The 14,573-nt window shown below is 44.7% G+C and overlaps 1 protein-coding gene across 1 annotated transcript; it reads right to left on the bottom strand.

Moving 5' to 3' along the window:
* Window positions 1-732: 732 nt before the first annotated feature.
* mtx3 (metaxin 3) lies at window positions 733-11,708 on the bottom strand. The gene is made up of 9 exons (XM_063195125.1): window positions 11,421-11,708; window positions 10,496-10,565; window positions 10,237-10,313; window positions 9,857-9,949; window positions 9,471-9,653; window positions 7,617-7,693; window positions 6,338-6,495; window positions 2,266-2,357; window positions 733-1,510 (listed from the first exon to the last, which is right to left on the bottom strand). Exons 1-9 carry the CDS (start codon window positions 11,499-11,501, stop codon window positions 1,427-1,429), a joined length of 915 nt encoding a protein of 304 aa, XP_063051195.1. The 5' UTR covers window positions 11,502-11,708; the 3' UTR covers window positions 733-1,426.
* Between the last annotated feature and the right edge of the window lie 2,865 nt (window positions 11,709-14,573).

Below are 14,573 nucleotides of genomic sequence, written 5' to 3'. Positions count from 1 at the left end.
AAAGAGAGATAGAGAGAGAGACATAGAGAGAGAGAGAGAGAGAGAGAGAGAGAGTGTGTGTATGTGTGTGTGTGCACCTTGTGGGACAGTCAGCAGCAAGAAGACACTTTCACATGTGCCCACTCTACTCACTCACAACAGTAACCTCCACAACCGCATGCTCTCAAGCTTGCCACATAAAGTGCAGTATCTCCGTGAATTAGTGGATCCTGGAATGCCACTGCGCTGAAAGGAGCTGGGGATGGGGTGTCAAGGAAGAGTGGGGCTGTGGGGCTGTGGGCCTGGAGAGGACTTGGGATCAGGGTGTTGTGGAGGGGGGTTACGGGTGCTGGAGAGGATGGGGATACAGGAGGGTGCGGAGGAAATGGGCTGGGCAGTGGACGGGGAATTATTGTGGAGTGGGCAGGGGATTGTGGAGTGGGCGGGGGATTGTGGAGTGGGCGGAGGATTGTGGAGTAAATGGGGGGTTTTGGGGCTTGAGAGGCTGGAGAGGCAGGAGAGGCTGGGGATGATGAGGGTGTTGTGGAGGGGGGTTACGGGTGCTGGAGAGGCTGGGGATGAGGGTGCGGAGGAAATGGGCTGGGGAGTGGACGGGGGATTGTGGAGTGGACGGGGGATTGTGGAGTGGACGGGGGATTGTGGAGTGGGCGGGGGATTGTGGAGTGGGCGGGGGATTGTGGAGTGGGCGGGGGATTGTGGAGTGGGCGGGGGATTGTGGAGTGGGCGGGGGATTGTGGAGTGGACGGGGGATTGTGGAGTGAATGGGGGTTTTGGGGCTGGAGAGGCAGGAGAGGCTGGGGATGATGAGGGTGTTGTGGAGGGGGGTTACGGGCTGAAGACGCGTGGAATGTGGAGGAAATGGGCTGGGGAGTGGACGGGACGTCGTGGAGTTTCATGGGGGGTTTTGGGGCTGGAGAGGCTGGGGATGAGGGTGTCGGGGTGGGGTTACATGTGCTTGAGAGGCTGCTGAGACTGGGGATAGGGTTCATTGGAAACAGGCTGGGGAGTGGACAGAGTGCTGTGGCGTGGACAGGGGACAGTTTGGTAGCCTGATTATCATCGACTTTCAAATCTCTTCGAGACTTGCCGAAGGTGTTGCGTCACTAGAAGGGCGTGGCCTGGCTAGGGGTTTGTGGCTGTAGGCGGGGCATGGGGAGTGGAGGGGGGTTTTGAGGCTGGGGACAGGGTGCTGTGGAGGGGGGGTTATGGGGCTGGAGGGGACTGGGGACGGAGGTGTTAGTGGTGTTGTGGAGTGGGGTTGCAGGCCTGGAGAGGACTTGGGACGGGGTGTGTGTTGGGTGGGACTCGAGAGTGGGATGGGGTTGTGGTTCTGCTTCTACGATTGGGGTGGCTGTTGTGCAGGAATGAGTTTCAGGAAGGTTCCTTCCTGAATCGAGGATTAGCTGGTGGGCGGGGGAAGGTCGCGTCAGGCTGGCGTGGACTTTTTGGACCTCTGGGCGGCCGGCCTGTGGGGACGGTGCTGAGGGCTGCTCCGCAGGTTGTCGTCCATCTGGAGGAGAGAGAGAGAGAGAGAGAGAGAGAGAGAGAGAGAGAGAGAGAGAGAGAGAGAGAGAGAGAGAGAGAGAGAAGGACACAAGGTCAATGCTAGACTAACAACGTCATCATCACAGCAAAACAAAGCCGTGGCTGCTCAATAATAAAATAGTTTTGGAGTGAGAGGTCCGCACTCTTAAAATCCTTTTTGTTTTCTTTTATTATTTCATGGCTGGATTACATTTCGACTTCATCAGTCTTCATCAGATTCCTGCACCGGTCCTGGACCTTGTCATGGGATGTGCACAATCATCACCTTCAACTGCTCAATAATAAAACACTTTATGCAAGGAGTGACTTCTTTTCGCAAATTTGAGTCTACTATTTGGGACAGCGCCCTCACAACGCAAGGGATGCCTGCTTCCAGCTATTTAATCTGTATGAAATCAGAAACCCGAAAAGGGCAAGTGACGACAAATGCAAGGGATTAATTAAAAACAAACAAACAAAAACAAACCAAAAAAAGGGACAGGACGCCAAGGCACTCTACTTAAATAAAACCACTTTAATGTAAAGGATAGTTCATCTTTGAACTTGAAGAATTAAAAATACTGTACTGCCACTGAAAGAAGAAGAGTGCCTTGGTGTCCTGACCCTTTTTTTGATAAGTTCTACCTTTTGGCCAAAGAGCACCTTCAAACCACTACCAGTTTTACTACTTGAACGCAGCAGCCGTCCAGCCCTCTCTTTTTTTTAAAAACAAAAACAAACCTTCTCAATAAGGTTGGACTCCTTGTTGACCAGCTGTGTCAGTTTCTGGAGGTTGGCATCTACAGGCTCCTGAATGACCGGAGGGGACTCCACTGAAGAGGGGAGAGAGAGAGAGAGAGAGAGAGAGAGAGAGAGAGAGAGAGAGAGAGAGAGAGAGAGAGAGAGAGAGAGAGAGAGAGAGAGGGGGGAAAGAAAGAAAGAAAGAAAGAAAGAAAGAAAGAAAGAAAGAAAGAAAGAAAGAAAGAAAGAAAGAAAGAAAGAAAGAAAGAAAGAAAGAAAGAAAGAAAGAGAGAGAGAAAGAAAGAAAGAAAGAAAGAAAGAAAGAAAGAAAGAAAGAAAGAAAGAAAGAAAGAGAGAGAGAGAGAGAGAGAGCAAGAAAGAAAGAAAAAGAAAGATACCAGAGCAGAAAAGAAAAGGAAAGAATAGAGCAGAAAAGAAAGAAAGGGAGCAGGGAGAAAAACAGAAGAATAGACAGAAGCAGACAGAGTGAGAATACAAAGACAGTCTTATGGCAGGTGCTCAAGAAAGGAAACAGAGATTTACACGACATGACAAATGACGGTGCACTTGGAGAAGAGTACTACAGCCATAACAGGAAACATTGGTTTCGCGCGCGCGCGCACACACACACACACACACACACACACACACACACACACACACACACACACACACACACACACACACACACACACACACACACACACACACACACACACACACACACACACACACACACACACACACTTTGTGTGTAGAATATTGGACGTTTCTTCTGCAAGTGTCAGGGACTATTCTACTTTTTAAATCAAGAAGTTAAGTTGGCTGCCCTTTGGACTTTATGACCACACAGCAGCAATCTATAGTGTAGAAACTAGACTATTTGAAAACACAACTAACAACCACAGTAGAAAACAAGCTGGTCCACTTCAAAGACACTGGGCCAAGGATGACTGGAGCACACAGGATACGTTTTGCTGTTATTTTATTGCGGTGCATGCATGACTAACTTTTTGACGCAGTGTGTCTTCATCAGTCAACCACCACAGAACTGATCATGTGTGAACAGGGAAAGAACGTTTTTTTTTGTCAGAACTTGTCGACAACAACACAGCCCTACTTCATCTGTGGCTAATGCTGCATGCAATCTGAAATTGAGTGCAGACTCCTGTCCAAAGTGTATGAATGCCTCCCATGTGTTTGTGAGTAACACCTGGCTACTCTAACCGTTGCATTGTTGCAGCAATATCTTGAAATACTCTAAAGACTAGACTGCCTGGAGGAGGCACGCAAAGAGCATTTGCCAAAAACTCATCATTGAAATATTTTACCTATTTAAACACATCATCATCATCATCATCATCAGACACAAAAACTGCCTCTCAATTAGTTCCTCTGTTTGTTTAGTCTGGCCTTAGTCGCCCATCATCCTGAGGAGGAAGCGATAAGGTTTTCCAGTTGTCAAGGAGCTCGGGCTCATTTCATTACTCTGATTGCAAACGAGAGAGAAACTTCTGAATTGTGTGTTTGCGAGATAGTGAATAGAAACGTATTATATTGAGTGAAGCCAACACAGGACACACAACAACACAACACAGAAGAGACTAGCCCCCCCTAACCCGGGAAACATCCCCTCATCCCCATATGTTCCCTCTTTATTTGCAGACTTTTTAGGATAAGTGCTTAAAAAATGCACTGCCTGTCTTTTTGTGTGGAAAATTCTAGTATAGTGCATGCATGGATGGAAAAAATTTGTAAAATTCGTATAACAACCTTAAATTGACCACCATTGCAACTCAGCAGGGAGATTCTCTGTCAATCAAGTGATTTTTTTTTTTTTTTTTAAGCACAATGCGTCTAATGCGACTAATGCAGTTTTGCCTGACTAGAAGCACCAGCCGTAATTTGATTGGTTGGATGCTTAACTCCTTCATTTCCACCACACTGCACCGAGCTGTTAATAATATTAGCTTTTAGGGGCTAATCGTTTTGTTGTGGTCTGGGGCAACAAGTTTTCACTGTATTTCCTTGCCAATTAGTTTTTTAAAATTTACATTACATTACATTACATTTAAGCAGCATCATAGTCGGTTGATTTGTTGTTACTGACAAAAGCCAAAAAAGAAAGAAACATACAGTATATCACGAAAGTGAATACACCCCTCACAGTTTTGCAGATGTTTGAGTATATCTTTTCATAGGAAAGCATTACAGAAATGTAACTTTGACACAATGATTAGTGACCTTTTAACAACATATTTAACCGCTTAAATTTCTTGTTCACTCAGAAAAAAACAAAATACAGCCATTAATGTTTGAACATGTACTCACAAAAGTGAGTACACCCCAGATTAAAATCCGGTAGAGAAGGGGCTATGTTGGCTCGAATCGTCTCGAAATGAAACGAAATGAAAAGGGATGACCAGGGAGGTCATCAGTGTGCGTTTCAACCTTTCTTTGCATTGAACTTTTACATTTTGAGTCTGCATCTGGCTTAAATAGATTGGTGTGAGATTTGAATGCAATCCTATGGAGAATATCATGATCTGCTTCAGTAATCACAGTGCATGTTGACATGTATGTTTCTTTTAGGTGTATTTCAGATTGCCAATGTTGACAGCATTCATGCATCCCCAAATCATGTCAGTCCCACTACCATGCTTGGCTTATGAGAGGATACACCTTTTTTGTACAACTCACTTGTTTATCACCACACATGCTTGACACCATCTAAAGCAAATTTGTTTATCTTGGTCTCAAGAGAGATGAACAGACCAAGGATATGGATCACTGGAACCATGTTGTGTGATCTGAAGAGACCAAGATAAACAAATTTGCTTTAGATGGTGTCAAGCATGTGTGGTGGTAAACAAGTGAGTTGTACAAAAAAGGTGTATCCTCTCATAAGCCAAGCATGGTAGTGGGACTGACATGATTTGGGGATGCATGAATGCTGTCAACATTGGCAATCTGAAATACACCTAAAAGAAACATACATGTCAACATGCACTGTGACTACTGAAGCAGATCATGATATTCTCCATAGGATTGCATTCAAATCTCACACCAATCTATTTAAGCCAGATGCAGACTCAAAATGTAAAAGTTCAATGCAAAGAAAGGTTGAAACGCACACTGATGACCTCCCTGGTCATCCCTTTTCATTTCGTTTCATTTCGAGACGATTCGAGCCAACATAGCCCCTTCTCTACCGGATTTTAATCTGGGGTGTACTCACTTTTGTGAGTACATGTTCAAACATTAATGGCTGTATTTTGTTTTTTTCTGAGTGAACAAGAAATTTAAGCGGTTAAATATGTTGTTAAAAGATCACTAATCATTGTGTCAAAGTTACATTTCTGTAATGCTTTCCTATGAAAAGATATACTCAAAAATCTGCAAAACTGTGAGGGGTGTATTCACTTTCGTGATATACTGTATCTTCACTGATTAATTAGTTTGATGCATGTTTTGCTTATTTACGACCCTGGATGGCACAAGGATTTAAAAAAAAAAAAATTCCCTGCAGCCAAGAAGGCAGGTTAACAGGTTAAGCGTTTTAGCCAATCAAAACTTGGCATGGCAGAACTGCGTTGTGAAAAAAAAACCCACAAAACCAATACCTCCATTTTTTTCATGCGGAAACAATAAGGGCTGCCCATTGCTGTAATGCCATGTTCAGACCAAGAGCGAACGGAGCGAACGAAACGACGGAAGCCGTTATTTTTCTATGGAGGGCACGTGACCAGCCCTACCAAGGTGCATTTTAACGATTAAAAGTCAGCTTATCTTATGGTAATGAGCTATGACGCGGTTCGGCGAAAACCAATTGGAACGCTCATATCTCTGAATGTCCCAGGCTGTCAAGCCAGAGCCATTATGTGATTAGCTAAATCAAACATGTCAATGTTGCGTCTGGAGCGAATACAGCAAACTCAGGGCGAAACTTCTTCTGCTACCCACGCTACCAGGCAGCGTAGTTCGCTCTTTGTCTGAACATATCAGGAAACCGTTTATGGTTGTGATAAGGAAGAGGGTTCAGGCACTGACTGAGTGACCTGGTAGGACTCACCAGGTGGGCTCTCTCTGAAGAAGTTCCTGAGGATGATGTCAACGAATGTGCAGAGGTTTGAGAGCTGCTTGAGGTGCTGTTGTAGCTGGCCACTGGAGAGGGGGGCTTTGTACAGGGGGGCCACGTATCCAAACACAAAGGCATCCAGGCTAGTAGGCCTGCCCAGAGAAGATGGCACAACAGCAGTCAATAAATTGTAGCGCCAAGTGGTAGCCACTTCAAAAGGATGACTGAGGCAGCAGATACAATGAATCGTCATCGTTTATTTCCTGCCCTCTCACAGTCTAAAATGTGGGCAAAAAGAGGTGTCCCCCAAGATAAACACTGCTAATCACTAAACTAAATAAAGTGACACTCTACACAGTGGTGTAGTCTACTTTTTTAAGGTGGGTATACTGTATATTTGAGATTTTTTTGAAGTGGGTATACTGTATATATTTGTGCTATTCAAAACAATGGATAAATCAATTTGAAGTGGGTATACTGAAATCCCTGAAATTTAGAAGTGGGTATACTCCGTATACCCGCATTCTATGTAGACTACACCACTGACTCTACACTTCAGCACGGCTTTCCTCTGTAGAAATCTCCCCAGCTCTGCCTAAAATTAATTAACGATTTCAAACCCTTATCAGTAACCCCACCCATTATCAATACCCGTCCAATCTAATTCCTAAATTATTCCCACCCATACACATCCCCCCCAATCAAAACCCATCCCAAAACTGATTGACAAACAGAATTCTGGAGGACACACGAGGGCGTGGGACACAACATTCACGCGCACAGATACACACACACTTTCACACACATACAGACAGACAGACAGAGAGGGAATCCTATGGGGAAACACACAGTCCACTCCAGGGGGCCTCAGCGCTACAATATACAGTATATATATACATAATACAAGACAAAATGGCAAAGCCAAGTAATGAAGAGTCCAAAACATGGATTCCGAAACGATTCCACTCACAATAAACAAAATGGAAGTGATTCGGCTTTGTTTGCTGGCAACTGATTTCATTTGATGAGCAAGTCACAACAGCAATACACATTAATAAAAAAAAAACCTGGATTCTTCTTATAAAGACAACATGGAAGAAGTGCTGCCATGTTTATGATGACCCATGCATTTAGGACGACTTACATGATCTATCATATTATCAAAATGCTGTCTCGTGCACTGGAAAATGATTACAGGGGTTTAGGTAACATAACGTTAAAAGAGGGAACACTACAATAAATCAATGGAGTGGTGGGCGGCAGAATGACTTACGTGCTTCCAAAGAAATACTGTGAAGTACCCAATCGATGTGACAGTAAGTTGAGGCACTCCTTGGCTTCGCTGTAAATCTGACACACAAAAAAACACACACCACAACCAGCAAGGCAGTCAGTCGGGGCATAATTCCAGTCAGCACATAAATTACAGCATCCAACCGTAAAAACCCATCCAGAGCATATTTCACCATCACATCATGTGACTCAGTGGGGGAGCAGCTATTCCAACGCTTAGCGATTGTAACTGACAGGCTGTCATGATCGTAATAATAACAGTTTGGGTATTACCGTACAGCCTTGAAATAACAAATTAGGAGTCAAGGTCACTTTATGGCGGGAATTAATTAATACAATCTGTCAGCGATGCTTGAAGGGGCGATGGAGGGCCAGCGTTTTGTCTAGTCTACCCTGGTCGTTTTATTACTGTAGTACAGCCCAGAGTTTTGGCCCAGGAGAGCATGACTCTCTCTCTCTGGGCACGTCTCTCTAGACTCTAGACTGGCCTGGCCAATCCCCCTGAGGACATGCTTTCCTAAGGTCTCCCAGCAGGAGATAAACACTTTCCCATCTGCTCTAAAAGAAATGGTGAACAACAGCAGAGTAAAATGCACGCCCATGCGCACACACTATCTATTTCTCTGTCTCTCTCTCTCTCTCTCTCTCACACACACACACACACGCTCCTGGACTTCAGCTCTCTTTTACACACACAGTTACACACACTGTACAGACCAAAACAATTCCTAACCTTAACCAGTCAGTGAGGAAATGTGTTTTACACTTTCACTTTTACCAGTAACAACTAAACTCCCAAGAACACTGCTAGATTTATGGGGCCCAAAATGCAGGCTCCACAAAGCACCATAAAGAGGATTTTACTAGCTTAGAGGGGACACCTGGGCCCCACAATGGTTGTTAGGTGTACACACTCACTCACACACACACACACAACCACACACACACACAAAGACCACAGCCGCCAGTCAGACAGGTCAGGAAACCTCCAATGGGCCAAAATCAGCGTCTTGGTATCCCCTGTAGATTTCTACCCTGACTAACTTTCCTTTTACTAGCCCTGGAGAGTTCATTCCCAGTAATGTAGGCTGAGTCATACAGAGGTGGTGTCAGAAATATCCCATCTCATGAGTTGTTAAACGTACAACTGAGATCATGTCATATTTCATCTGGCCATCCATCCTCCTCCTTCATCCGGGAAAAACAAAACGTTTCCTCACTTCCAACAGCAAAGACCAAAAACAAGGGTTTAGTTTTTGAGAGTAATTAGTTAAATGTACCATACAATTGAGATAATTACATCATCTGACTGAACACCAAACCACCTCCTTCTGAGAAGAACAAATGTTTCATCTCTTCCAACTGCAAAATGAGCGTGATGAGGTAACTATAGTGTACAACCGAGATTATTACATTATATGGATGCCAACCCTCCTCTCATCCTTCTTCTGGGAAAAAGTATCATCATTACCAACAGCAAAGACCAAAAAATAAGGGTTTAACTTTCCAAGCGTAATGTATTAATAAGGAAACTGATATAATTATATTAAGAAGGGTCTAACTTTTCAACATCAATGTATTGGCAATAGCCTACTAATCAACAGAGATAATTACATTAAGAAGGGTTTAGCTTTTCGAGCATACAAGTAATGTGCTTTAAACAAGTGATGACATAACACCACATTATTAAGGAAACTGTGATAATTATATTAATAAAGGTTTAACTTTTCAACCGTAACCGTTATGTATTTGAAAAAACTGAGATAATTATATTAAGAACTTTTCGAGCATGCAAGTAATGCGGTTTAAACAAGCGGTGACCAAACAACCCCACCTTCCCCTCCACCTCCGCGAGGGTGCAGTACGGGGAGTCAGCTTTGGTGAGCATGATGCGGGAGTGGGCCAGGCTGGCCAGCCGACCCGGCACGAAGAAGTTCAGAGGGAAGGGAGAGTGCGACGCGAACCACGGCCGCGTCATGTTGATGTAGTTTTCAGCATCCACCCAGAAGGCGTGCAGCTGAAAAGACAAAAAAAAAAAAAAAAACACATAGCATGACATGACACTGTTAGACAAACATAGAGCCAAACAGACAGCCAGACCCAGCCATAGCCAGACAGAAAGGCAGGCAGGCAGGCAGGCAGGCAGGTGGACAGGTGCATAACTGTAGGTAGGCTTTGGTACATCGAGCTGTAAGGAATGTTGTTTGTTTATATGCTTACCAGTGCTGGTCTCAGTTTCTCCTCCAGTAGGGCCATGTAGGCCATCGTATCGGCACCCTGTTTGGCCGTCAGGTCGTAGTCAGCATTGAACCTCTGCGTTAAGCATAAGGTAATTTGACTTAAAGAAAGTTAGGCTATATTGACTTACAGTTCAACAGTCCAATTAAGGGGAATTAACAATGTGCGCGTGTGGGTGGGTGCGTGCATGTGTGTGTTAATCACTAAATTGAGGGTCGATAGAATAATTGTGGTTCTTCACCAACTTTGAGGGTGATGGGGACTGGAATCACTGTGTGTGTGCGTGCAGGCAGTTGTGAGTCATCATGAGTACCAACTCAAGCAAGACGGATACAGTATAATGAAGTAACTAAATGCAAGACCTGTTTTCGAAGGAAATTGAGTATTTTCATGGGCTCTAGGACGGTGCATCCTTCAAAGTGTAGTTCTGGAACTGTGGCTGTAAGCAAAGCAAAAGACCACATGACATGAATTAAGGTATTGTCAGCTATGCAATCTTTAATCTCCAGTATTTTACAACACCTTTTGATGCAACAAAATGAATCTGTGAAGGAACATCACACACAGCAATAAATGTGCATGTCAAGGCGAGTTTTAGCTAGTCATCATTGCAATAGTTACCTGTAATAGTCCTCCATGTCCAGTCAATGGGCTTGGCAGCAATCTTTGCACCTGCAAATTTTCCATAAGCCTGGAAATGGATGCACAGCATGCATATCAGTTAGACAAGCACACTGCAAATTGAAATGTGAAATGTGAAACTGACATGACATGATCACGTTGTGGAGTGAATTACTAAAAGTGAGGACTGGGGGGTTTCAGATGCTGAGGGACAATACTAATATCTCTACCATGGGGTTTGCGCTACATAGTAATTCTACACAACTAGGAGAGCATGATTAAATTCTAACAAAACAACGGTGGCTGCAGAAATCTGGCTTCGCAAAACAACTCTGACCGCCGGGTTAACCTATTGCCATTTACTATGAGAAGGGTGACACCAAATCTGACAGCTACACACCCCCTTCCAATCACGAAGGACTCTAGCACGGCTAGGCTCTATGTGATTAAAGGGAACTTTCGCTGCAGCAGATTTCTTCCTACCTACTAGGAGTGTTGAAGGCAGACACCGTGAGGCTGACCTTGGGAGAAAAGATCTGTCAGCTTTGAGTGCGTGTGTGATGGTGAAAAGCTAGCTCACTGTTTTCCCAAAGACTAGCATTGTTTGTTGCTAGCTATTGTGGACCACTTCCTATTAAAGATTAAAGAGACCCCGACATCTCTAGTCTTGCTCTGCAATAAGTCGTGCGTCTTCTGCCCAAAACAAGACGATAAACAAAATGTTTGGGGCTAGGGACCGCAAGGTCACCACCCCTTTGCACGAGCTCACAAGCCATAGTGATACAGTTGAGTTTACAACACAATGCTACTTGTTAGCCCGCACAAGTTAGCTCACTTACATAGCCCGTATTTTCCTCTTCCTTCGTTATACATTGTGACTGAATAGGTATGAATCTTAACAATATGCAAAGATAGGCACATTTACCAGCACAATGAGGGATTCAAAATGCACAGAAGGTATGCCCCAGTCTCCTCCCCAGCATCTCAGCTCCATGGGAGTCGCCATGTTTGATTCTGCGATGTGCCGTGATCTGCATTCATATGAATCTTTTGCGTTGAAATGCCTTATTTCATGTTGCCTGTCAACGTTATTTACCAAATTGACTAACTGTCAGCTTGGCTTCATTAAAAGACTATCTACGACTGACACTGATGAACGGTACGCTTTCGCTTTCCCCCGGTTAACCCTTTCATCCCACCTGCTGAATGTCAACAGAGAACACCCAAAACAGAAGAACTCACTGGAGGTTCCAGACATTCCCCGCCCACCGCTGTCATAGAACTACTCTCAAGTTCATACACCACTGCTCCTGTGTCATGTCTGTAATTGAGCAATTCCCAAAAAAAATCGGTGGAAGTTTTATTTGGTAAGCTAGTTCTATAACTGGACAGTGACAGACAACACTGACAGCAAGAAGAAGAGTTTCTTTCTTTCAAAGAGAATGGAGTTATAGATGGGTCTTCAACTTGGGGTAGGCCTTTGTGTTGGGGCTTCAACTAGGTAGGCATGTACTGTGTGGTAGCATGTTGGGCCTTCAAGGGTATTTGGTAGCATGTTTCCTTTGTTGACTATCATCTTACAGTAGATTTGAAGCACTTTAGCCTACTTTACACAACTTCAAGATATTGCTGCTAAAAACAAACAAAAGACCACTGTGCAGTGAGCTTTGCACTTGTTGGAAGAGTTTGATGTGAGTGTTCAGGCCAGGTAGCCTAGGCCCAGTTTACGGTCACCACACAGATAAAATGCACCACTAGCCTATTTCATAATTAATGGACAAACAATTGCTCCAAAAAGATCACCAATTTTCCTAAACAAATCACTCAAAATAGCATCGCCAATGCAGGTGAGTAAAAACTGATCTTTAAATTTAATGTGAAGTATTTTATTTCCACCTTGCAGTAGCCTACTTTAAGTGAAAAAAACAGTCTGTTATTTGTTTGATGTTCACACATTCAATGTTATTAGCCCATGGCCCATTTGTTTTTAATCACAGTGGATACTAGGTTGAGGCTGCCGCCAGTTTTTCCAGACGGTGTGTTATCTATTTCAGTGTATTTCATAGTCAATAGAACGTATAAAAGTTCTCTTAAAAATGCCCCATTTCAAACACATTTTTAAAAACTGTCTGAATAACAGACACTCATGCATGAACATCTCCAGATTTACCATCGACAACGTGGTGAGTTTTAGGGGAAAGTTGAGTAAACTTGGCAGCGATTGCCTGAGCTTCTGACTCATTAAGTCCATCATTGTGCCAGCAGCAGGGCCGACGGGAGAAGGTCAGAGATGGCAAGACTGGGCTGCATCTGCACTGCACTCCCAGCTGATTCCTATACTGTATGTTCTCACTCACTCACTCACTCACTCACTCACTCACTCACTCACTCACTCACTCACTTTTATTTTTATTTCTTAAAGGGTCCCCATTGTGCCGTATAAGTGGGTTCATAATGCACAGGCCTTTAGTGCTTTCATCATACGGAAGGGTGTTTTTCCTCACCCCTGTTGCCCAGAGGGTTATTTCTCTGAGTTTTCTTACTAATATTTTATGTCCTTTTCTGATGTAATTTTTTGATTTCTGTAACCTTTGCATACCTTACATTTAGTTTTTTTCCCTCTATCGAACTGCTTAACATAACCCAGCTCATAATAGACAAAGGACTTTACTTGCAAGCACCTGGAATTCTTTTCGGAGGTTGGAGATGTTCCAGAGGTGCAGCCGATGTGGGTTTGTTTAAATCAGACTTGACGTGAAGGGGCACTTTGAGTAAAAGATGAAGCGTCTTCAATCTCAGAGAATGAGTCTTGTTGTTTGACATATAGCCTAAGCCTAGACATTTGTTTGACATACAAATTTATGAATACCTTCACAGGCATGAATTGACAATGCATTTCTGTAAAAATCTTTGTTAACTTTCCTCCATTAGTAAGTATAGCAGCTTAGCGAATGGTCTGCCTTTGGGAAGCTTTGTAATTTATAATAACAACATTACATTACTACAACACTTTAGTCTTAATTACTAGTACATTGCAACTTGGTCATTGCCATTCTGACTGCAAAAGCCTTGTGATAGGGGCCTTGTCTGTCAGGTACGAGACGGAGGAACCAAGTGCGTTCAGACCCAGAAGGGTATTTATTGAATTAGGGAAAGGGGAGTGGGAAAGGAGAAGTGTCTCTAGTTCTGGGCTTCTGAGGGGTACCAGGGTTGGAGGGGTCACCGGGGTTTCGGGGGTTACAGGGGTCACCAGGGATCCGGGGTTCCAGGGGTTTCGGGGTTCCAAGTGCCGTGTGTGTGTGCTTCCCCAGGAAATGGAGTAACGAACACGGGAGCTGGAGAGTCCGGGAGTCCTGGGGAAAACACACACACAACAGCAGGTGAAAACAAGGCAGCGGCACAGTTCAGGGCAAATCCAAGTTTAAAGAGTAAAGCAGAAGGCAGGTCAAAATTACCGGGGCAGAAGAGAGATCGGAGTCGAAGGCAAAGGCGGGTCGGGTTTCCAGGGTGGGAGAACAGAGCAGAATTCAGGCGGGTCCGGGTACAGGAGTCAGAGGTAGCAGGAGCAGACTGGTAACGTGTGAACTTGCAGACGATCTGACAAGGAATGACTGAAACACAGGGCTTTATATGCAGAGCATGGTTACTGGCAAATGCAGTGCAGCTGGAGAGTTAACGAGGCTGAGTAAGAGAGAGCAGAGTGGAGACAGGTGAGGGTGATTAGGCAGAGCAGTGAGCAGAGTGGAGCAGAGTAGGGACAGGTGGAGGTAATCAGAGAGAGTGGAGAGCAAGGTGACAGATGATTGGAACCAATTGGGTGTAGTTACCAGGCAGGCAGAGGGAATCCATGACAGAACCCCCCCCCCAAGGGACGGCCCCAGAAGTCCCAAACAGAACCACCGAGGCGGGGCGGGCGGATGGGGGAACCGGAGGAGGGCTAGTATTCCCCTGACCGGTCGGAGTCCATCGCCACCTCTTCTGCGGACAACTCCTCCATCTCAGTGTCCCCAGCGGAAGAGGCTGGGTCGGGGTCGGGGTCGGGGTCAGAGCCAGGGGCAGGTGCAGGCACAGAGTTGGG

This window comes from Engraulis encrasicolus, chromosome 3 (assembly GCF_034702125.1).
Source record: "Engraulis encrasicolus isolate BLACKSEA-1 chromosome 3, IST_EnEncr_1.0, whole genome shotgun sequence".
NCBI lineage: Eukaryota > Metazoa > Chordata > Actinopteri > Clupeiformes > Engraulidae > Engraulis > Engraulis encrasicolus.
Note: the sequence above shows the minus strand (reverse complement) of the source record. Positions and strands in the feature narration are given on the sequence as shown.

Excerpts from the sequence above, each read along its gene's own strand:
- mtx3 (XM_063195125.1), bottom strand. The coding sequence starts at position 11,501 with ATGGCGACTCCCATGGAGCTGAGATGCTGGGGAGGAGACTGGGGCATA. Across the intron at positions 10,314-10,495 it reads GACATGGAGGACTATTACAG|CCACAGTTCCAGAACTACAC; the intron begins GTAACTATTGCA and ends CTTTGCTTACAG. Across the intron at positions 7,694-9,470 it reads TCGCGGAGGTGGAGGGGAAG|ATTTACAGCGAAGCCAAGGA; the intron begins GTGGGGTTGTTT and ends TTTGTGTGTCAG.